This window comes from Hakea prostrata, chromosome 6 (genome assembly GCF_041222555.1).
Source record: "Hakea prostrata isolate BN-2017 chromosome 6, UWA_Hpros_2, whole genome shotgun sequence".
Classification (NCBI taxonomy): domain Eukaryota; kingdom Viridiplantae; phylum Streptophyta; class Magnoliopsida; order Proteales; family Proteaceae; genus Hakea; species Hakea prostrata.
The window spans coordinates 19908627-19931847 of NC_142605.1; the positions used below are offsets into that span (position 1 = coordinate 19908627).

Here is a 23221-nt window from a genome sequence, read left to right on the forward strand (position 1 = left end):
AATATTTAAGCAGCGGAAGTCTATTGTAATAAACTGAAACATTTCCATTATTCTAAAATATCCAAAATAAAAGGGTTCGACTATTACATTTATCAAGTAAAACATTTCACACCAATTACATAATTATTTAAATATAGATAAAAACATATTTTATGTCCTTAACAAATAATATATGAATGAGGTTCATTAGCAATATGGACTTCTTCTGTATCACGGCACAATTCTTCAAAGTCATGCCCTACACATTCACCATCTGGAGAAAAATATTGGGTAAGTTTCAAAAAACTTAGCAAGATCAAATCTAGCAAGATATCGACATGTTTGAAATAATGTATCGAAATAATACAAGAAATACAATCAAATGAAATAAATAATGCAATAATGCTAATGCACAAGTTATTCTTTATCTTATTTGGAAACAATACGATGCCCCATGCCGTTACATGGCCTGCACGCGTTATACAGCCTTGACATGCGTATTGCTCCATTTGGGATTCAACACATCATACCCCATGCCGTTACATGGCCTGCAAGCATTATACAGCCCTGATATGTGTGTTGATCCCTCCAGTGTTATCATGGGTTTTCCCAATAGGAAAGGATGAAGATTGATCCACGCCGTTACGTGGCCTGCGCGCGTTACACAGCCCTATCAACCCATCCAATTCTCTATCGAACCATGATAAATGGAAAAGTTTATGTTTTCTTATAATGCAATATGCAATGCAATGCTAAATCTTGATAGTCATAGAAATTTATAAAAGAAAATAAATGAAACATATGGATATAACGCAAAATTTGCAATATAGATCAAATGTTACAATGGTTCAAGTTAGTAGATATATATAAAAGATTCTCACATGTGATACATATCAAGATAAAACACAATATTTCAAACTATATATAATATGAAGAATTATTACTTGCAATTTATATCAAATAAAATGCAACATATCAAATACACAATTATTCAAACAAGTGGATATAATGCAGATTATTACTTGCCTTTCTAATAGATTTCAAAATAAATAAATCAGCCGATACTTTGTCAGCCAAAAAGAAATTACTAATTCTCTCTCTCTCTCTCTCTCTCTCTCTCTCTCTCTTCCAATTTTTTCCCTAGAAATCTCCCTCGTAAGGTGAAACCCTCCCCCTATTTATATGCAAGAAATATAATAATAACATTTAAATAAATTAATAAAACTTTATGTATGATAAATTGTTAAAGAATTAACTATTGTTTAATAAATTAATTTATTACTTTATATTTTAACTTTTAACGTATTTTGATTTCTTTACTTGATTATAAGAGTTAAGATTTATTAAACTAATAATAATAAATACTTAACTGATATTATAGTTATTAACTTTATATTTGAGTTTAATTAAGTATTATAAATTGAATAATAGAAAGAGAAAGAAAAAGAAACGATTAATTCAATTGTGATTTGATTTTCCTTATTTTCATTAAATAATTAATTTAACAATATTATTATTACTTTCTAAACAAATGGTAATTACCTATAAAACAAAATAACATATATAACTAAAAGATACAATATATGATTATTTTATGAAAATTGACCAAAATACCCTTAGTAAAATCTAGGGGTATTACATTGTATCATTGAATGTATTTGTATTATTCTAACTTGTTGGAATAGAGTGTGTTGGGGGGGTTTTTTTTAGTTAAATTTTGTGTGGGGGTGGGGGGTTAGGTTATATTAAATTTTTTTTGTGGTGGGGGGGGGTTTTTGGGTGGTGGGGTGTGGGGGGGTGGGGTGTTGGGGGGGGGGGGGGGGGTGGGGGGGGTTTGGGGGGGGGGGGGGGGGGGGGGGGGGGGGGGGGGGGGGGGGGTGGGGGCTATCATATTGATGGGTGTAAGTTGAGAGACAATAGTTAGTATGTATTGATTTTTTATTTTTTTTTTTTTTCTTTTTTGTGGTTGTTGTTGTGTTGGTTTTTTTTGATGTTTTTTTTTTTTTTTTTTTTTTTTTTTTTTTTTTGTGTGTGGGTTGGTGGGTGGTGTTGTTTTTTTGTTGTTTTTTTGTTGATGTATTTGTAGGGTTGCATATGTTAGAGTTTGGGCTCATGGACATCTAAGGAGCAGCCGGGAGTCGTGAGGGGTCATGAGAACATCCACCCCAACAATATATGGATGACCATAGGATTAGGGAATGGAGTTCAACAATGATAGTCAATCCGTGAGGATTCTCATTTCTAGGTAGGGAAGGATACTGAACTGAGTTGATTGGTGTCATAGGGGAAGTATTTGGACTACATGTAGTATGTTACTATATGACCTTGCATTGGACTTCATATAGGAATAGATCAAGCCACTCTTCTCTAGTCAAGCTAGCAAACATTTGTGTATCTTGCAAAGAAATAGTGGACCTTTTTTGACACCCAAAGCACAACCAGTGGCTGATTGCTCATGTCTCTATTTTGACACATCTAGCTTCTTGCATATATAGATGTTAGTATTTTTGAGAACCTCAAACTTCAATTGTGGTTCACTACCTTAGCATATAGATCCTCAATTGCTCTAAAAAATGTTAATTTGGATTATAATAGATGTAACTAAACTATGTAATTATCCTTCCTAGTAATATAGTCTTTATTTCTACAAAAAAATAAAAACATTCTCTCTCAACCGCTTACTCAGCTGTAACAAATCTTTGGTAACCCCAGTAAAGGTAGGGACTTAGAGTTTTAAGAAGTGCTCTATTAGTTTGGTGTGGGGTCCCAAACCAAAATTTTTAACATAGCCACCATTGTACATGTATTGGCTCCATTGTTGTTGAGGGGAACCATATCATATTAGTGTCATCTCAAATTTTCACTTTCCTTAACTAAATTTTCATCATCTTATGTTGTTGTTAAATATTACATACACAAACACACATGAGGCAACATTTTAGAAAACCATACCTTACATTTAGGTCTTCCCAGTTAATACCATTGAAGTTTCAATTTAATGTCATCGTCAAATAACCAATACACCCTTACATTTTATGGTTTGTGACTTTGTTCCTTACGCGTCTCCCCTCGAAAAAACATATCAAATTCATGGCACACCTTCCAAAAATCACACCTCAGATATAAGTAATTGTTTTCAACGCTAGCGGGTGTACACATATTTTTTTCTTCTTTTTTATTTTATTTAAAGCCCGAAAGAAAATAGGTAATCTATTTGGAGAAATGAAACTCGCTGAACAGTGGAATATGGCTAGAGTAGGAACCAACAAATAAGAGTCTGCTAACAATTAATTGTTGGAGTTTAAAGGCAATAAGTTGGAATAGTATATAAATGGCTGGCTCTCGCAACCGATAAGCCAAACTTCTCAGCCATGTCTATGTCACCAGCTGATGTACCACTAGGTAGTTCCCAATCAAAACAATGTACCAGTTGTGCAAGAACTAGTTTATCCACAACTGGGCCCAAATTTAAGCCTGGACACCCTCTACGACCTGCTCCAAATGGTATAAATTTGAAATCACGTCCACGAATGTCAAACTCGCTGCCAATGAATCTTTCAGGAAAGAACTCTGCATTTTCTGACCACACCATTGGGTCTCGTTGAATTGCCCATGCATTTATAATCACACGAGATTTCTTGGGTATATGATATCCATTGATTGTTATGTCTTCCATGGACTCGCGAGGCAGAAGAAATGGACCAACAGGGTGAAGTCTCATAGCTTCCTTCACCACCATGTCCAGGTAGTTCAAGTTCATCAAATCCTCTTCTTCAACTAGCCGATCCATGCCTACTTTATCTCTCAATTCTTGCTGAAGTTTTTCTAACTTCTTTGGATGCCTTAACAGTTCAGATATGGCCCATTCAACTGTGACAGCTGAGTGTCCATTCCAGCAACAAGCATGTCTAAAATGATTGCTTTAATATTGGTACGGTCGATCATATAAGGCTGTTCATTCGCTGCATTCTGAGCTTTCATGGTGAATGACAGCATGACATCAATGAAATCATTCCTATGGTTTTCTAGGCGATCTTTGGCATCTTGTATGTGTTCATCAATAATCTTCTCCAAGAACACATCAAAGACTTTGCTAACTGCCTTTGTGCGGCGAGCTAATCCCTGTAACAAGAGGTTATGTTGCATGACTAGAAAAAATAATGAAATCATTTTGAACAAGAATGGGGATAAGAAAGGGTAATGAGAATTTGAAGATTTTAAGATGGTTGATCTACTATATCCTTAACAATATCACCAAACAAATAGGTAGTTTATGGTGGACATTTTCCTTACTATATGGTGAGAACGATATCTTACAACAGTGATTATGTTACTATGGGAAAGCGTGTGGTGGATCTAATTTTAGCTTATACGGCTATAAGATGTTCGAGTCAAAATTGTGCTTTTGAAAATCTTGACCTAGATTTTACCAGATAGGGGTGAGATGAAAAATTAGGCACTCAATCTTGACCAAATAGTGTGCTTCGGATGGAATGAAAGGCAATCCCCATTGGCCTAAGAGCGGTGCTGCAACGATGATATGAAGATGTGGAGCTGCGCAGCGACTCCTTGCAAGCAATCAACCACATTAATTTTTCTGTTTACACACCTTGGTTGGTTTGTGATCTGCTGGGAAGAGATTTGGGGGCTTCGCAGAGCATTCCGTCAATGTGTTTTCGTTTATCACTTGCACGAAATTAACGCTGTTGTTGACTATCTTGCAAGTCATGTTACAACTTAAACAGAGATTAGCTATTCGGTTCCTTACCTGCCGGACGAACTCAGTGACATCACTGACATGGACTGAAATGGTCATATATATTACCACTCATAGTTAACTTCTCAATGCACTATTTTACTTATTATCATATAATACACAATTTTTATTAAAAATACCTTGACCTTGACCATTGATCTTGCAGGGCTGGGTTGGGACTCTTGAATAGATATATTGCTAGTGAAAACGTGTTTTGTTACAAAGACAGACTTATATTTATACATAACGGGGTAATACTTAAAGTCATATAAGGATAAAACAGTCTTTATACTTTATCCCTAACACCCTCCCACAAAGTCAAGGGTCTAGAATGGAGCTTGAGTTTGGATGAGAGAAACAAAAATTGAGTGACAGGTAAGCTTGACTTTGACCTTTGATCTTGTAGGGTTGGGTTGGGACTAAAAAGATAGGCACTTGACCTTGACCTTAGTCCTAATCCTAACCTTAACCTTACAAGGCTGGGCAAGAATGAAAAGTTAGGACTCAATCTTGACCTAGTTCTGACATTGATCATAATTACAAAAAATTAATGAAAGAGTGCATAATTCAACATTCTCCTCCTACTTTTATCCCAAAAAAAAAAGTCCTAAAGATGGTATAACTAGTCGAATCAGTGCTTGTCAAACTAGCCCTCAGAGCCAAAATTTTGAGCCTACACTGTTAAATTCATAATAAGCCCAGGTGGATTTGAGACATTGAGTAATCGGGGCCAAAGGAAGCATCTTTATATTTATTCCTCTTAGTCTCGACCCTAAGGATTAAAAAAATTCCACTATCATTATTTATTTATTATTATTATTATTATTTTTGAGAACTAACAACTTAAAAATAAAATGATTTTTGAGTATCTCAATTCAAAGAGTCCTCCATGTTGGGGCTCATTACTTCAATTAGTCCCCGTGGCCCTCTCCTAGTTGTCTTTACATTTGACAGTATTGCATTTTAATTATTCATAAATCTAGATATGCATGGAGTGCTTTTTATTTTTTTACATTTTTTTTCCACTATTTTGACATAGTGTTTTTGGTTTTATATATTTATTACATTATCTTTCGCTGACTTTAGAAAAACAAAAATATGTAAAAATGATTTTATAACCTATTCAAATGGAGGCATACAAAACTAATCATATAATATCATAACATACAGACACCAGTATCATATTTTATTCATCCCCAGAAGAAAAAATCTACCGATGATATTGTAGTCATTTTGGATCCTATGACTCTTTAAAGCTTTAAACCAACCCACATCCCCCACCAAATCAATATATACGGACTTAGATCTTCCTCTCCTACCCAAAAAATAAATAAATAAATAAACGTTTGTTCTGTTCTCCAACATCATTTGCGTTCCAGCTTTGTTGATAAAATATTCTACGCTAAAATACTAAAAGGACAACAACATCCACACCAATTTCAACTTTCAATAGTTAAACTCTTATTTCAAAATTATAAGAGAAAAAAATCAGAACAGATTACATGCTCCTACGTGAAAGAGAAGTCATCGATGGATCAGTGACTTAAAAAACTCTATATATTAGCCATAATATGACCGTTGGAGATCTTTGGAGAATATGACCGTTGGAGATCCTTGGATAATATGATCGTTGCAAATAATTTATTTCCTTATAAAAATACAGTATGCCATATTTATTTTATTCTTTGCTTGATTGTATTATATATACACATGGAGAGGTAATACAAAATCACTTCTACACAAAATATTCTTAACATGGTATCAGTTTAGGACGATCCACACCTTTTCAATTGACGCTAATTTTTTTTTCAAGAGCACTAAACGATCTTACATTGTTGTTTTCTTTCCGCTGCCTTTACAATGACGATCCGTCACTTAATGCTCTTACTACAACTGCTATTGCTTCCAATAATGCTATTCCCATCCACTTTGATAGTTCTTCTCCATATTTTCTACATCATTCGGATAATTCTGGTGCTATACTCGTCACTCAGCTTTTACGTGGCGACAATTATCCCACTTGGAATTGTGCGATGTGGATGGCTCTTGAGGCCAAACATAAGCTTGCCTTTATCAATGGCCTCTTTGCCTAAACCCACTGCTGATTCTTTGGAGTTTCAAGCATGGACACGATGCAACAGCATGGTCCTTTCTTGGTTGCTAAATGCTCTCTCACCTGATATTGCTAATAGCATTCTCTACATCTCTACTGCCTACGATGTTTGGGATGATCTTCGTGATCGTTTTTCTCAAAAAAATGCCCCTCGAATTTTTGAGACCCGTCGTAGCATTTTTTTATCATCGTCAAGGAACCTCTTCTTTGTCATCTTATTATACTATTCTCAAGGGTTTTTTGGGACGAAGTGGACTCATACAACTCGTTCCCGCCCTGCACTTGTGGTCTCTTGTCAAAACACACTGATCTTCAAAAACAAGATCGCTTACTTGAATTTTTAATGGGCCTCAATGATTATTATTCTTCTGTTCAGAGTCAACTTCTTTTGATGGAACCCTTGCCTAACGTCAATCGTGCTTATTCTCTTCTATTGCAAGAAGAGTGTCATCGCTCCCTCCATGAGTTACCGAATCCATCATTGCATCAATTTGCCCTTGCAGCCATTGCTTCTCGTACACATTCTAAAAATGGTAAGAAGCCTATGTATCACAGTGATTTTTGTGGCATGGACAGATATTTGGATTCCTGTTGTTTTAAGAAACACGGTTATCCTCCCAAGAGCAACAATACATACATTAAATCAACATCACCTAGACTCTCTGCTCGATCCTTTGTAGCCATCAACCCAGGAACAAATTCGGCCCCCATCTTTACTTCAGCGCAGTATTATCAATTATTGGCATTGATCGAATCGGGTAATCCCACTCCTTTAGCAAATGCTGCAGGTAATTCCCCTTCCCCATGGGTTATTGATTCTAGGCAAATTTTCATATGGCTTCTAAGTTACGTTTCTTTAACATTGATATGATGGTTCCTTATACATCTCCGATTACATTACCCAATGGTAAAACAACCCCTGTGTCCCATTTAGGGACTTGCACCCCCACCCCTTCCATCTCTCTTAATAATGTCTTGTATGTTCCTTTATTTCGTTTTAATTTATTATCCGTTAGCAAATCACTAAAGCTCTCAATTGTTCAATAACATTTTTTCCTCATCATTGTGTCTTTTAGGACTTACCAACGAAGAAGATGATTGGATTGGATAAGGAGCATAATGGCTTATATTATTTGGAGTTGCTTCCCTCCATTATTGCAGCCTCATCCACTCATTCCCACTCATTTGATGTGTGGCATTGGCGCTTAGGCCACCATCTCGCAACATTATTACTTCTTTATCACGTTTTAATTCTTGCATTTCAGTTTCTAATAAATGTGTTTGCACTATTTGCCTTTTGACAAAACAAACCCGGCTACTTTTCCCATCTAGCTCCCTATCCACTTCATCTTCTTTTGATTTAATACATTGCGATGTTTGGGGTCCTTATTATATTCCTTCTATATGTGGTGGTAAATATTTTTTGACTATTGTGGATGACTATTCTCATTATACTTAGGTTTTTCTAATGAATTTCAAATCTGACGCTTGGTCTTATTTGCATGATTTTTTTATAATGGTCAAAACTCAATTCAATTTTCAAATAAAAAAAATTCACACTGATAATGCACGTGAATTTTTTAATCACTTGACCACCTCATTTTTTTTCCAACCATGGAGTTATCCATGAACATAGTTGTGTTGACACCCCACAACAAAATGGTGTTGTTGAACGCAAACACCAGCACATACTCAATGTTGGCCGGGCCCTTTTATTTCAAGCCAAACTTCCACAAGGTTTTTTGGGTGATTGCATTCTTATGGCCACACACATTATTAATAGGTTGCCTACCAAACTATTAAAAGAGAAAACTCATTTTGAACTTCTTTTTAATAAAACCCCCGCATATGCTCATCTTTGTACTTTTGGTTGTTTGTGCTATGGACACAACCATTCCACCATTAAGCACAAATTTGACCCCGTGCTTCTTCAGGAATTTCATTGGGCACCCAAAAAGGTTATAAAATTTTTGATCTCACTTCTCACAAGGTTTACACAAGTAGAGACTTTTTTTTTTTTGTGTGTGTGTGTGTGTGTGTGTGTGTGGTTGCCAACCCCGGTTTATAAACCGGTGTTCGACCCGCGTCGCACACTTGGCTATGGTGGGTGAGTCTCCCAGCGGGGATTTTTTGCATCCACAAGGATTCGATACTGGAACCTTGCTTAAGTGGACTAAGCTGCTTACCACTTGGACCAACCCCCGTTGGTAGAGAAGTTGTTTTTATTGAATATATTTTTCCTTACCACCTAAAGACTTCCCCTTCATCTATTAACCCTACCCTCCCTGTTCCAGTTCCTGATTTTGAATCCTCCATCCCTACCAACCCAGTTTTCCCATCTCCACCACTGGACCCGCCAACCCCACCATGTACACAACCCTTCCCCACCTCTAGTTGTGTTGTTGCCAAGTTGCTCCACCCGGTCGCATCATCCCCCCTCCCATTTGAATGACTACATATGCTCAGCTACTCACCCCACATCATCTTCTTCAGATGCCGGTAAACTTCTTCCTCTTGATTCTTCTATATCTTATAAGAATGGCTCACCTTCTCATCTTAAGTTTATCAGTCCTCTTTCCTCTTCTGAAGAGTCCACTAGCTTTGCCAAAGCAATGTTGTCACTTGACTGGAAAGATGCCATGCAGTCAGAGATTGAGGCTCTTGAAACCAATAACACTTTGTCATTTGTTCCTTTGCCGCCTCAAAAGAAAGCCATTGGTTGTAAATGGGTCTACAAAATTAAACGACACTCTGGCCAAGGGGTACACCCAAACTGAAGGTGTTGATTTTCATGAAACTTTTTCTCCTGTGGCCAAACTAGTTACCATACGAGTCTTGCTTGCTTTTGCCTCAATTAAAAATTGGTCACTTCACCAACTTAACGTTAATAACGCCTTCTTACATGACGATCTTGACGAAGAAGTATATATGACTCTACCTCCTGGTTATCATCATAAGGGGGAGAATGTTGTTTGTTGCCTCCACAAATCTCTCTATGGTTTATGGCATGCTTCTCATAATTGGTTCGCCAAATTTTCTACTGCCTTAATGACTGTGGGCTACAGTCAGTCGACTGCAGATTATTCCCTTTTTTCTAAGGGCCACGGGAATTCAACCATCTTTGTCTTAGTATATGTGGATGACATCCTTATTGCTAGTTCTGACACTTTGGCGATTTCCACCTTAAAGGGTTTCCTTCACCAACAATTTCATATCAAAGATCTTGGGCCCAAGAAATATTTTCTTGGTTTTGAATTTGCTCGCTTCCAAAAAGGTATTTTCTTCAATCAACGAAAATCCAAAGAATCTCAAGCTTACAGACTCCGATGGTGATATCTTTCCTGAACCTGCATCTTATCGTCGTTTGATTCGAGGATTGATTTATCTCACCATCACTCGTCCGGATATTGTGCACACTGTCAACATTCTTAGCCAGTTTATGCACCAACCTCGGAAACCACATATGGACGTCGCAACTTGCCTTCTCCAATACCTTCATAGCTCACCTGGCCAGGGTATTTTACTTCCAGCTAATAGCACCTTATCACTTCGTGCTTTTTGTGACTCGATTGGGCCAGGTTGTCCCATGACTCGCCGCTCCACCACCGATTACTGTGTTTTTCTTGGTTTTAGCCCTATCTCTTGGAAGACCAAGAAACAACATATAGTTTTTGATCCTCTGTGGAGGCAGAATATCGAGCCATGGCAATGGCCACTTACGAGCTAATTTGGTTAACTTTGCTTCTTCAAGATTTTGGTGTTCATTTGAAGCAACAAATCCCTCCTTTCTGTTACAATCAAGCGACCATCCACATTGCCGCCAATCCTGTGTTTCACGAACGCACCAAACATATTGAAATTGATTGTCATGTCATCCTGGATAAGATACTGTAGCAACCCCCATATTTCTAACCCGGGATCCGTATTGCAGGTTCGAGAACCCGCAGGTTTAGCCGGGTCAATTTGTGGAATGTCTGGATAGAAGTCCATGATCCATACCCTGAACCCATGGATCTGGATGCTCTTGTTGAAGAGCCTGCCTTGCTTGGTAGTTGGACTTCTGGAAGGCAAGTGATGTCTAGAGATATCCGAAATGAAGGTAAGACCTCCCCCATGTGTTCATTAGGGTTAGGTTGTACTTGGACATCAACCCCTTGAGCAAAGCACCCTTGTATAGCAATATACTAGGGGGCAGTTGCTAGTGGCAGTTGATTAGACCAAGTGACCGCCTAGTCCTGGTTGCGGGGTTTTGCCCTATTTTGCCCCTAGACTTCTATAAATAGCAACCCTTGTTTATTTTACGAATATTATATTCGGGATTGCTATTTTTTGTGGTTAGGCGGTTGTGGAGACGTGCTGGAAGGTGATCTGAAGTGCTGTTAGTGTTGTAGAAGCTTCTACTGTCTTTTATAGCTAATCTGGTTGAGGTAAGTGATTCCCTGTTCACTCATACTCTACCTTTAGCTATGATTAAAGTAGATTAGTTTTCCTCTTTGGTTGTTCATGATCCTTCTATTACAGTACCTACCTTTTTAATGATCTTGATGAGATCAGGTCCAAAAATGAAACCCTGCTTTTGTGAAAATGACTGATAAATCAAGGGAAGGATTCTGGATAACCAAATTGATGTCAATTGTTAGGTTTCGTATTACCCTTGGTTGTAGGAGTGTTAGATTTGAGATTCGGACTATGATCATTCAAAATTAGGATTAAAATCGGATGATCAGAAGCCTGAGTTTCGGATTGAAACTCACTGTTTTTGGGGCGGTCACTAGTGGCGGTCGCTCAGACCAAGAGACTGTCCCAAGTGACCGGCTGGTTTCCAGTGAGCTTGCAACTTTTGGATTTTGTCCGATTTGATTCATTCGACTTACATATTAATGTAACCCTGTTTATAGGTGTCCTCTGTTTCTAATAAAAGTTTTATAATTGTTTCTAGTGTGCAATCCAGAGGAATTCTACTTATTTACAGGTAAGGACATACAATCTCATCTTTATAAAATGACTTGAACATGCTAGTCCAGTGTCTTTCAATACTGCTCTTTCATTTTATATATTGCTGTAACCATGAATAGCTTGTTGATCTTAATGTATGCTTCCTGTTTGTACTGTCTTTACATATACTTTGTTAATTATGAATGTAGTATGATGATGATTGATGTATTGTGGTTCTAACGGAAAGGGTATTCCATTGGGATATCTTAGCTTGAGATATCAGAGGGTTGTGGTATGGGACACATGCTCACTGATGTCTCCAACACTATCATAACTACTGGATAGCATACCTAGGTAGAGTCTAGAGTTGCATGGCTAGGTACCCTACATATTACTACCCTTTCGGTAAGGGAATTGAAGCCGGCTGACCCGTGACAATGATGATGTGACTCTATTTCATCCTATAGTGGTAACAGTTCGTGCGGAGACTCAGTGGTCCACTGTTGGTCATACAATGGTAGGGTTGCATATGTTAGGGTTGGGCTCATGGACGTCCAAGGAACGGACCGGGTGTCTTGAGGAGTCATGAGAGCATGCCGCACCAATAATATGTGGATGACCATAGGGTTATGGAATGGAGTCCAATAGTGGTAGCCAGTCTGTGAGGATTCTCATGCTAGGTTGCGAAGGATACTGAACCGAGTTGGTTGGTGCCATAGGGGATGTATCTGGATTTCATGTAGTATGTTACCATTATGACTTGCATTGGATTAGAAACCCCGACATGCGCCAGTACTCATGCCAATGGTCATGGTGAGAGAGTGTTGACTTAATCCCAACCATGGTTTGAGAGCTAGGTGTAGACTTTTCATTTTTCCCAGGATCCCTACAAAGGTAATCAGTCCTTGCCGGATCAGAGTGACTAGACCTACCCATAGAAGGGCTAGTGTATATCTTAAAGAATGTCAACTATTAGAGACTTGCATAGTTAGATCTTAGTGGTATTTATACTTTGCACTCATACATATCATATATACATTTCTAATGATTTGACATATGGATGGAATTATTGTTGTTCTTACTGAGTTCGTCAGAACTCATTCCTTTTATTTTTTTTTCTATGTTATATTAGCCTGTAAAGATGGAGGATTTACGCGGGAAGATGGATTGGTTTCTCATGAAGGAGCCTTCTCGTATGAAGAAGATGTGGCACCGGCAATGGGAAATAGAGATAGCCTGTGGGGGAGCTCTTGCGAGTGCATGGAGTGCGCTTATAGCACCCATTGATGGGTGTAGGAGACAAGTTGTCAGGCAGTTTGGCCATCGTCTGGAGAAGAATTGGAGAACCCCTCACCTTGATAAACTTGAGCCTAAGTTTTTAGCTTTAGAGAAAGAAACCGGAAAGAACTCATTTAAACATTTGAATTGCTTCCACTGAAATCGTAATCTTTTTGATTATTTATTCTTTCCTTGAATATTTTATTGGAGTATTTTGACTCATGTAATCCTTTTATTTAATTATTGAACTAACTCTTGCTCATGATTGTCTTTACTTGCATTTATTATTATTGATAGACTAAAACCGTGGATCCTGTGACAGATCACTCCCATGGGTTGTCGGGCAGGTAACCGAGACCAGCGGGTGGGGTATGACAGATACGCTCTAGCCTCATCCGTACCGTCCACACTTTTAGTTCTACCCAAATTGCTGATATTTTCACCAAATCCCTTGGCAAAGATTCTTTTCTATTCCTCAAGGACAAGTTGGGAGTTCTTGATATTCACTCTCCAACTTGAGGGGGAGTATTAGCAATAATATGACCGTCAGAGATCTTTGGAGAATATGACCGTTGGAGATCTTTAGAGAATATGACCGTTGGATATCTTGGATAATATGACTGTTGCAAATAATTTATTTCCTTATGTACAGTATGCCACATTAATTTTATTCTTTGCTTTATTGTATTATATATACACATGAAGAGGTAATACAAAATCACTTCTACACAAAATCTTCTTAACACTATAATCTCTTCCGGACTTCAAAATATTATCAAGTTTAATCATTTATTTCCTTCTAGATGAAGAACATATGTCCATTAGTCACATTTAAAAGTTCAGGTAAAAATTATAAGATAAAAGTTTTTGCCAATGGAAAGGTAGTAGAATGGTTGAGAACTTCACTTCTCAGTGGAGAGGTCATGGGCTTAACCTTTGCCGGCAGCATATCTAACATCCCCATCCCTAATTTTCCTATATATATTTAAAATTATAAAAACACCCTTAATCTTTAACTAATAAATTTTTTTATGATTCGGGAGCACATCAATTCTTAAAGGTATTATGTTTTTCTTACTTTTCAAAAGAAATTCTTTTTCCTTTTGTGTTCGACAGATCAACATTAAGTAAGAACTAATCATTCATTGATATCAGAAAAAGGAAACAAACATCGACTTACACCTGGCTTTGTCTAGATAAAGTTAAACTTATTGTATGATGAGATTACCAAGGACAAAACCAATTTAATGGTTGTAACTCATGCACCTTTATTGTGTGATTCCAAAAATATGAAATTTCAACAGAAAACAACCGAATTCTTTTTGAAGCACCTCAATGAAATGAATGAATAATCATTATTCTGGTTAATAAAAAAAGAAGTTTCAATGAGAGACTAACCATACATTCGGCTTACTCGCAAAAGAAGATTGAAGGCAAGTCCTTGGGTTGTTTGGCAAACTCGTCCATCGCTTCTCGTCTGATCAACTTGGAAAAAATCTTCTAACGAGGACTAATGATTTAAGATTGTTAATGTTCAGGGTTTAAAGCAAAAGGTTGCTTAAAGCATTACTCCCTAAGTATCTAGTTTGGAATATCTAGAGCGTTATTTTCAATTAGTATTTATAGAACAACACTAGATTTTACAATTAACTGGACTCTCCCACAAAGGCCCATTACACTATTGGATCATAGCTAATCCGATGGCCTATATTAGAACATTCGTTGGGTATAACTCAAATACCTAATCCATATTTGAGTATGACTCGAATACCTCAACGGAAAAAACATGTCATATATATATATATATATATATATATATATATATATTTTGGTACAAAGGTGCTTTTTATATATAGGGATAGGAATATTACATATGCCGCCGGTAGGAGTTGAACCCATGACCTCTCCACTGAGAAGTCAGGTTCCTAACCATCCTACTACTCCTCCATTGGCAAAACATGTCATATTTGTGGCACACCTTTAAGAAATCACACCTTAGATATAAGGAATTGTTTTCACCTCTAGCGGTGTATATTTTTTTATTATTATTATTTAAAGTCCAAAAGGAAGAGGGTAATTGATACGAACCCGTATGAAGAGCTATAGAATAGGAGATCTCAAAGGGGGAAGAGCAGCATATTAGAAGAAACAAAGGATTGGGGAAGAAGAAGAACACAGAGGAGAGAGACATAGTTAGAGGCAAGGAACAATATTCTTCATTATTCAAACTGTTGTAACCTCATTACATTTATACTAGGATTGTTACTATTTCTTAAGACTATTCTACCTTTAGTGTTCCCTACCATGGTTTGTTACAACTCACCTGCCAAAATCAAACCCTATATAACAGACTCGTAACAGTAATCTATTTGGAGAAGTGAAACTCGTTGAACAGTGGAATATGGCTAGAGTAGGAACCAACAAATAAGAGTCTCCTAACAATTAATTGTAGGAGTTGAAAGGCGATAAGTTGGAATAGCAAATAAATGGCTGGCTCTGGCAACCGTTAAGCCAAACTTCTCAGCCATGTCTAGGTCACCAACTGACGTACCACTAGGCAGTTCCCAATCAAAACAATGTAGAAGTTGTGCAAGAACTAGTTTAGCCACAACAAGGCCCAAATTTAAGCCTGGACACCCTCTACGACCTGCTCCAAATGGTATAAATTTGAAATCACGTCCACGAATATCAACCTCGCTGCCGATGAATCTTTCAGGAATGAACTCCTCTGCATTTTCTGACCACACCATTGGGTCTCGTTGAATTGCCCATGCATTTATAATCACACGAGATTTCTTGGGTATATGATATCCATTGATTGTTATGTCTTCCATGGACTCATGAGGCACAAGAAATGGAGCAACAGGGTGAAGTCTCATAGCTTCCTTCACCACCATGTCCAGGTAGTTCAAGTTCATCAAATCCTCTTCTTCAACTAGCCGATCCATGCCTACTTTATCTCTCAATTCTTGCTGAAGTTTTTCTAACTTCTTTGGATGCCTTAACAGTTCAGATATGGCCCATTCAACTGTGACAGCTGATGTGTCCATTCCAGCAACAAGCATGTCTAAAATGATTGCTTTAATATTGGTACGGTCGATCATATAAGGCTGTTCATTCGCTGCATTCTGAGCTTCCATGGTGAATGATAGCATGACATCAATGAAATCATTCCTATGGTTTTCTAGGCGATCTTTAGCATATTGTATGTGTTCATCAATAATCTTCTCCAAGAACACATCAAAGACTTTGCTAACTGCTTTCATGCGGTGAGCCAATCCCTGTGACAAGGATAATTGATGAGTGTGACAAGAGGTTAGTATTGCATGACAAGAAAAAGTAATGGGATTATTTTTTGAACAAAAAGTTGTAATGAGATTGATGATCAGGCCATGTTGATGAAGATGGGTGATCTGCCATGTCCTTAACAATATGTCAAAATCCAAAAAATAAGATAATTTATGAGGAAAATTTTCCTTACTATCTTGTAGGAATGATGTTACAGTAATAATGACTATGTTACTACGTGGAAGTGTGCGGTGGGTATAGTTTTTGTGAAAATGTTTATAAAGGAAATCTTTTTGCTTCCTTTTATGTAAGAATTAAGATTTCGGTTTTTATGATGGTAAGAAGTTAAGGTTAAGTCGCACTTTTCAAAATCGATCTCCATCCACTTTACATGGTTGGGTGAGATGAAAAATTAGACATTTAACTATGACCTTAGTGCCAATGAGGGTTAGTCTAGCGGTAAAACACTCGCACTCCCCCAAGGAGGTCGTGGGTTTGCACCCACTTGGCGGCATATATATAAGTAAACATTTAATTTCTGCATTAATATAAAAAGCTACCTTGAAGATGTAATCATGGCTAGCACAAGCTAGCCCGATGAAAGCCTCAGATCCAAAAAAAAAAAAAAAACTATGACCTTAGTCTTGACCTTGATTTTGTCCTTACAGTATTAGAATGATATTGAAAAGCTAGGCATTCAACATTGATCTTGACCTTGTAGGATTGGGTACAGAACTAAAAGGTTAGACACTCGAACTAGATCTTATAGGGTTGTAATGGAACTAAAAGTTAGGCACTCAACCTTACACTTTTCAAACTGACTTTAATCACTTACATGATTGGATGAAATGAAAAATTAGGCATTCAAGCTTGACCTTGACTTTTCAGGTATGGATGACACTAAAAAGTTAGTTACACAACCTTCACCTTCACCTTCACCTTGTAAGGTTGGGGAGGGACTTGATCAACCTTGATCTTATAGCATTGGACAAAGCTAAAAAATTAGGCACTCAATCATTACCTTAATCCAATTACAAAACAATAAAATAATACATAATATCCTAATCTATTTTAACCAAAAATATCCTAAAAAGTGGTTGACACAAATCAATCCAAGTCAAAAATCATCCTTGACCTGGTCCCAACCAGCCCTAAAGTCAAAAATTTTTAAATACAGATTAGGGTACTTTTTCTCAATTAGGGAAAGATATTTTATACAGTATTATAAACACTACCAACTTATTGTTAATCTTTCTTCCTTCGAGTAAGATAATTCTATATTTTATTCATCTTTAAAAAAATTATTCATGATATTGGAGTCTTTTCCAAACGTGTAACACTCTACACCTTTTAAACTAACTACTCCTAATCCCACAACACCTCTTGATTCTGCTTCAGTTTAGCGCCACTAATGTATTGAGTCATTAAGCAAGATATCATGGGCCATCAGATCAAGATTTAAATCTCGACCATTGAGAAATGAAATGTCAAGATCGAAAGCTCAACCAAAATACGCAATCCGACGACTCAAAATCACGCTTAACGATTCAACACATTAATGGCATTGAACCTAAGCAAAATCCTAACATTCCACCTCCCCCCCCCCCCCCAACCTAAAAGAAACCTCTCTTCCCTCGTTTGAGATGATATTTTTTTTCTGGTATTTAGTTTTGACATGATTTCAGGATTTTTATTCACGGCTGCGCGGATAGACATCCTCTATCCGCGCAGCCGTTATAATTTGACACGTGGCGTAGAAAAAATCAACGATTTAGATTCTTTCAATCGGTTTTTATATTTAAAATGTTTTACAAATTATAATTATTCGTCCCTTATATTTTCTAAATTTACAAAAATAATCCCTGTTCAACTTGATGAGAAACAAAATCCTGCTGCGTCCATTCCCGCAGTGAATTGGACAAAGCAAATCCATACACATTACCAAATCCGTGATTCCTGTGAAAATCTTCAGGGTCGAACAACTTCCATTGCATTTTGAGAAGAAACCAGACCTTGAGAGAGCATTTCGTCCTTAGTAAACTTAATTTCCTATTTCAGAAATCCTAGTGTAAATCCATCTTCTAAACGCCTGTTTTTTCTTGATGTGATTTCTCTACTTTGCATTTTTGGTTTCGGTTTACTACATATGCTAAAATGTTGGTTTCAATGTTCTCATGAATTTTTCATTTCCATGTTGCTTTGTTTTGATGGATTTTGTTATTTATGATTGTTACTGCAGATTTTGATATGTTTTTTTTTTCTTCTTGGATCTTCGCTTCTAAGACTCATTGTACGAAGACTTAGTCTATTTAGATGGAAATGATTAGTCTACTCGTTGAAATCTCCAGTCGCGAGCAGCTGCTTTTAGTGGATTTTGAAGGCTTTGTTCTGTAATTTGGCTTTTCTTGAACTGGATATCTTGACCTGGTTGCTCTTACCACTGACACGCCCAAATGAGACAGATGGTTATTGTTACACACCACATCAGAAGCGAGTCAAAGTTTCATGATAAATTTGGTTCTTCTCCATCCAGAAGCTTCAGGGTGATTAATTGTTGAACTTTTCAATCTGAGGTAGGTATTTTGCCTACCCTATTGAAGCCATCTAACAGTGGTGATGCGATTAGAAAGGCTTGCTCTTCCACTCGAACCCCAAGTAATGTTACCACTAGTTGGGAAGAAGATAAAAGTTTTTTAAAGTGATGGGAAAGCTAGTTTAGTACCTATTAACATCGAGCCTAGAAAGGTCAAAAGGTTTTTCAGCGATGGCCTTTCTTCCTCTGAACGCTGGGCAAGGCCAACTTATTCGAACTCACCTCCTCCCAGTTCATTACCAATCCCTAAATTTTCAATCCCTCAAAAGCGCAGCTTGTTGCTTTAGGTGCTAGTTTCAGTATCAGATGGAAGGATTTACCCATTGGTCAAGTCCGCTCCGCCTTCACCTACACGGGAACCATACTCTTCTTGGAGGCGTTTTTGTCTAAGGACTGACTCAGCAACGAGAGACCTTCGTTGTATTCTCCATCTGGATATGAGCGATGAATGACAATCGTGGTTCTGAACCCTGTAAACGGACAAACTCTGCAACTTGTTTTGGTGCTATTTTGTACATAAAAGAGTAGCTAACTTACCTTGTATTCTAAGTCTATGCAACTTCATCACGGCATCCTGTTGCAAAGAATACTATCAATGGCTGGTTTTTTACAACAATCTCCAGATTGATGTTGGGTGAATATGGTTCTAATGGATGAAGAGGCAATGCATAGAGAAGCCCATCGGTGGTTTCCAGTGGAGCGAAGGTGAAAACTGGAAGGGTTAGAGGAGCTTGTAAATCCGGATGAGGTTTAGGATTTTGTTCTCATCGAGATGAGCAGGGATTATTTTGGTAAATTTAGAAAATATAAGGGACGAACAATTGTAATTTGTAAAACATTTTAAATATCAAAATTTATTGAACGAATTTAAATCGTTGATTTTTTTCACACCACGCGTCAACTTCTGATGGCTTCGCGGATGGATATCCGCGCAGCCGCGAACAAAAATCCATGATTTCATGTCTTATTCAAAGAAAAATTCAAATCCTCTCTATCCAAGCAGGCTATTCGCCTATTCTCTCCCATCTTCATAGTGGGTTTGACACAAGCCTATCCGAATGCTCATGTGCAAGAGTGAAAGAACGAGAGGACGAGGAATTAGGTGGAGGGATCTACACTTTTCAAAGGGAGACATGCAAAAATAATCATATTATATGATAGCATACATACACCACTATCATATTTTATTCACCAAAATGGAAAAATCTATCAATGACGCTGGGGATTTTTTGGATCCTATGACTCTCTATGCAGCTCTAAAACCAACCCATCCCTGACCCCACCAATACACATCATAAACTAAGCTCAGAGTTTTTCTTTCTATTTATATATAAATATGATCCAATTTTTTGCCTTATTTATGATCCTGAAATTGATCTCACTCAGCTTGGTTCTGTCCACGGTACATTATGTCGGCGACATATCGCCGAGTCGGCAATATGTCGCCAAGTCGCTGGGGGGCGATACGATTCCCCCCAGCGATATGATTTATTCATAAAGTCGGCGACATATCGCCGATTTCTCGGGATATGTCGCTGACGGTCGATTTTTCGACCTCAGCTAGTCTGTCCGGTCATTGGTGGTTGAGGAGAAAGGACGACGAAGAGTTGTAGATGAGTAGAGGGAGGTAGAAAGGGGTTCGATGAGCTTATTCCACCTTCTAAGCAATGAAAAATCATTTATTCTCTTCCAAACGCTGAGAGCCTGATAGATCGATGTGATTCTCTCAAATGGGAAAAAACGGAAGAACATGGATGGACAGAGAAAAAGGGTTTGCTCCGATGCTAGTTCCGGTGGTGATTCTAGTAACCATGCTTCTAAGACTTCTGGAATAGCCGATTCAAGAGAATAAAATGAAGTAGAACTGCAGAATTGAAGAAGATGAAGCAAAATAGCTTCGGGTGCTGGCAGTTCTGCGTGGGTTTTAGAAGTTCGTGAAAACAGTGGTTAATGACAATATCCCCAAAATTGAGAGGGAGAACACAAATTGCTTGAAAATCGAACAGTTTTCTCCCAAGAGATACATGAAGACACTCAAACAGACAATGGAAAGGCCAAATTTCCTCAGAAAATGTGAAGAAAACAAGTTATTGAAAAGCAAATTTCAGAAATTGGAACTCACCGTTGGGAATGTGTTGCTGGTGTAGGAAATAAGCATACAAGTTTTACCAACGGCACCATCCCCGACCGTGACACACTTAATGAAACGAGACGTGCTCATTTCAGCCGGTGAAAGCTCAGATCTTCACCCGACGACGATCGATCAACTCAGATGAACCCAAATTATCTTTCCCTCCTGTTCCACTTCCACTTTCTTTCAATTGATCGGAAAAAAAATCGTCCGACATGTCGACTGATGTCGACCTGTAGGTGGTGTCGCCGGCCACCGACACGGCGACACCAGTCGACTTGTCGAACCTTGGTTCTATCCTCCAACATCATTTGGATTCCGGTTTTGTTGATAATAACATGTTCTATACCAATTAATAATAAATAAAGTTATCAACAAAATATGAAGATAAAAAAAAAGTCACAAAGATCACATGTAGCCATTTGAAAAAGTAGCCACCGATGAATCGGTCATTGACCACAAAAACAGTCCGGCATTTTTTCCCTGATGGACATCAGATTATCTCCCCCACCCAGTAAAAAATTTAAGCGTTCAACATGGAGAGTAAAAGCTTGCCTGAATATCGAATAAGCCAATGTAGGGAATGTAATCGGCAAAGTTGAAAGCTCCAAGAATCCCAAAAGCTTCCTCGACAACAGGTTTGAGGTGGAATCCATTATCTTTGTTGCCCATCAACATTCGGTAAGTCATGTTCTCTACCACCGAACCCACCTTAGCACTCACATCAACTACTCTCTCTTCAAACTCATCTTTGAGAGATTGAACTAAGAGAACAACTTCCTCTCTCCTCATTTGCTTGAAGGAATCAACTTTGGCAGCGCTGAGTAGCTCTATGGTGCACAATTTGCGAACGTTGCGCCAATATGGAGAGTAAGGGGCGAAGGCGATGGCTTTATTTCCGTAAGAGAAGAATTGGGCGGCCATGCTGTAAGGTCGACTGGCAAAGACAAGGTCGTGGGTGTTAAGGAACAACTCGGCTGTTTGAGCAGACGAAACCACCACGGTGGGCACCAGGCCGAGCCTGATGTACATGATAGATCCATACTTTCTCGCTAAGTGTTGGAGGGTGTGGTGTGGAAGATCACCCAGCATCAGAAGATTGCCTAGAACAGGCAACCCTCGTGGACCTGGTGGTAGTCGGTGGTGACCGCCTTGTTTTTCTTTTGAAACTTGCCGGAGATGGGCTGTTAAATACCAGAGAACTCCGACGACCACCAAGAGAACTGGTATGGTTAAAGGAGACATTGGAGACTGGATGGAAATTAAGAGCAGCAAACAGAGCACTTATTATTAGTCTCTCGGCTTGCAATCTTAACATATTTTACTCATGGAGATCAATATTTATAGGGGACGTGATTGCTTCAAATGAGCGACCTCTTTAGTGGATTTTGTAATTCTACTCAATGATTGCTTCAAATTACTGTCCGTTTGTGATTTTTTCTTCAAAACCCTTAATTGAAAATTTGGGGATGAGGTTAGGCCTGGGCGTACTTGCATTACATCATTAAGGAGACTTTTATATAGTTAACATTCACAATGCCAAACTCATGACTTCTCCACTAAAAATTATAAACCTTACCTCTCTATCAATTCTCTATTGAAGGAACTTCTAGCGTTTTTATCCCTCAGACAAATTCCCTGAAAAATGCTGTTGTTTTCTCTGATTTCATGTGTTTGATTGTCGTGCGACGAATAAATGCATTTTCACCACACAAAGTAAGAAAAAACTTGCCTGTTTTCTAATTTACCAACCCCCAACTACAAAATTAATGTCTTTCATGCACTAAACCCAATTCGGCCGGCCACATCAATTATTGTCTCGTAGCCTGGGTGGCGAACAAAAGGACAACTTCACTTCTCTACGCTCCCCCATTTGGCATATTTCTTATCAAACGTCTCCATTACATTGAGCTGTTAAAATTTTGTAAAATTAATGATTGACTTCTAAATGTATGTCATTCACATGTTAATGTTTGAATGTATTCGAGTCCCCAGTGAGCTTGTCTCTATCAAAAGCTAACTGGAAACATCAAGTAACTGCAGTCTCATATGGCGAAGATAGGGTCTCCAGTGTTATATGATGTCCACCCAGTTATGTTTATAGGATCGAAACTTGAGTAAGTGCGGCCATGCTATGGGCCTTGAGCA

At 38.0% G+C, this 23221-nt stretch overlaps 1 protein-coding gene and 1 pseudogene across 1 annotated transcript; both read right to left on the reverse strand.

Moving 5' to 3' along the window:
• Positions 1–3280: 3280 nt before the first annotated feature.
• On the reverse strand, positions 3281–4125 carry LOC149012493 (cytochrome P450 71AU50 pseudogene; annotated as a pseudogene).
• Positions 4126–15296: 11171 nt separating this feature from the next.
• Positions 15297–22368, reverse strand: LOC149012494 (cytochrome P450 CYP736A12-like). The gene is made up of 2 exons (XM_089159085.1): positions 21629–22368; positions 15297–16342 (listed from the first exon to the last, which is right to left on the reverse strand). The coding sequence occupies exons 1-2, from the start codon at positions 22316–22318 to the stop codon at positions 15497–15499; spliced, it is 1536 nt and encodes a 511-aa protein (XP_089015211.1). The 5' UTR covers positions 22319–22368; the 3' UTR covers positions 15297–15496.
• Positions 22369–23221: the final 853 nt, after the last annotated feature.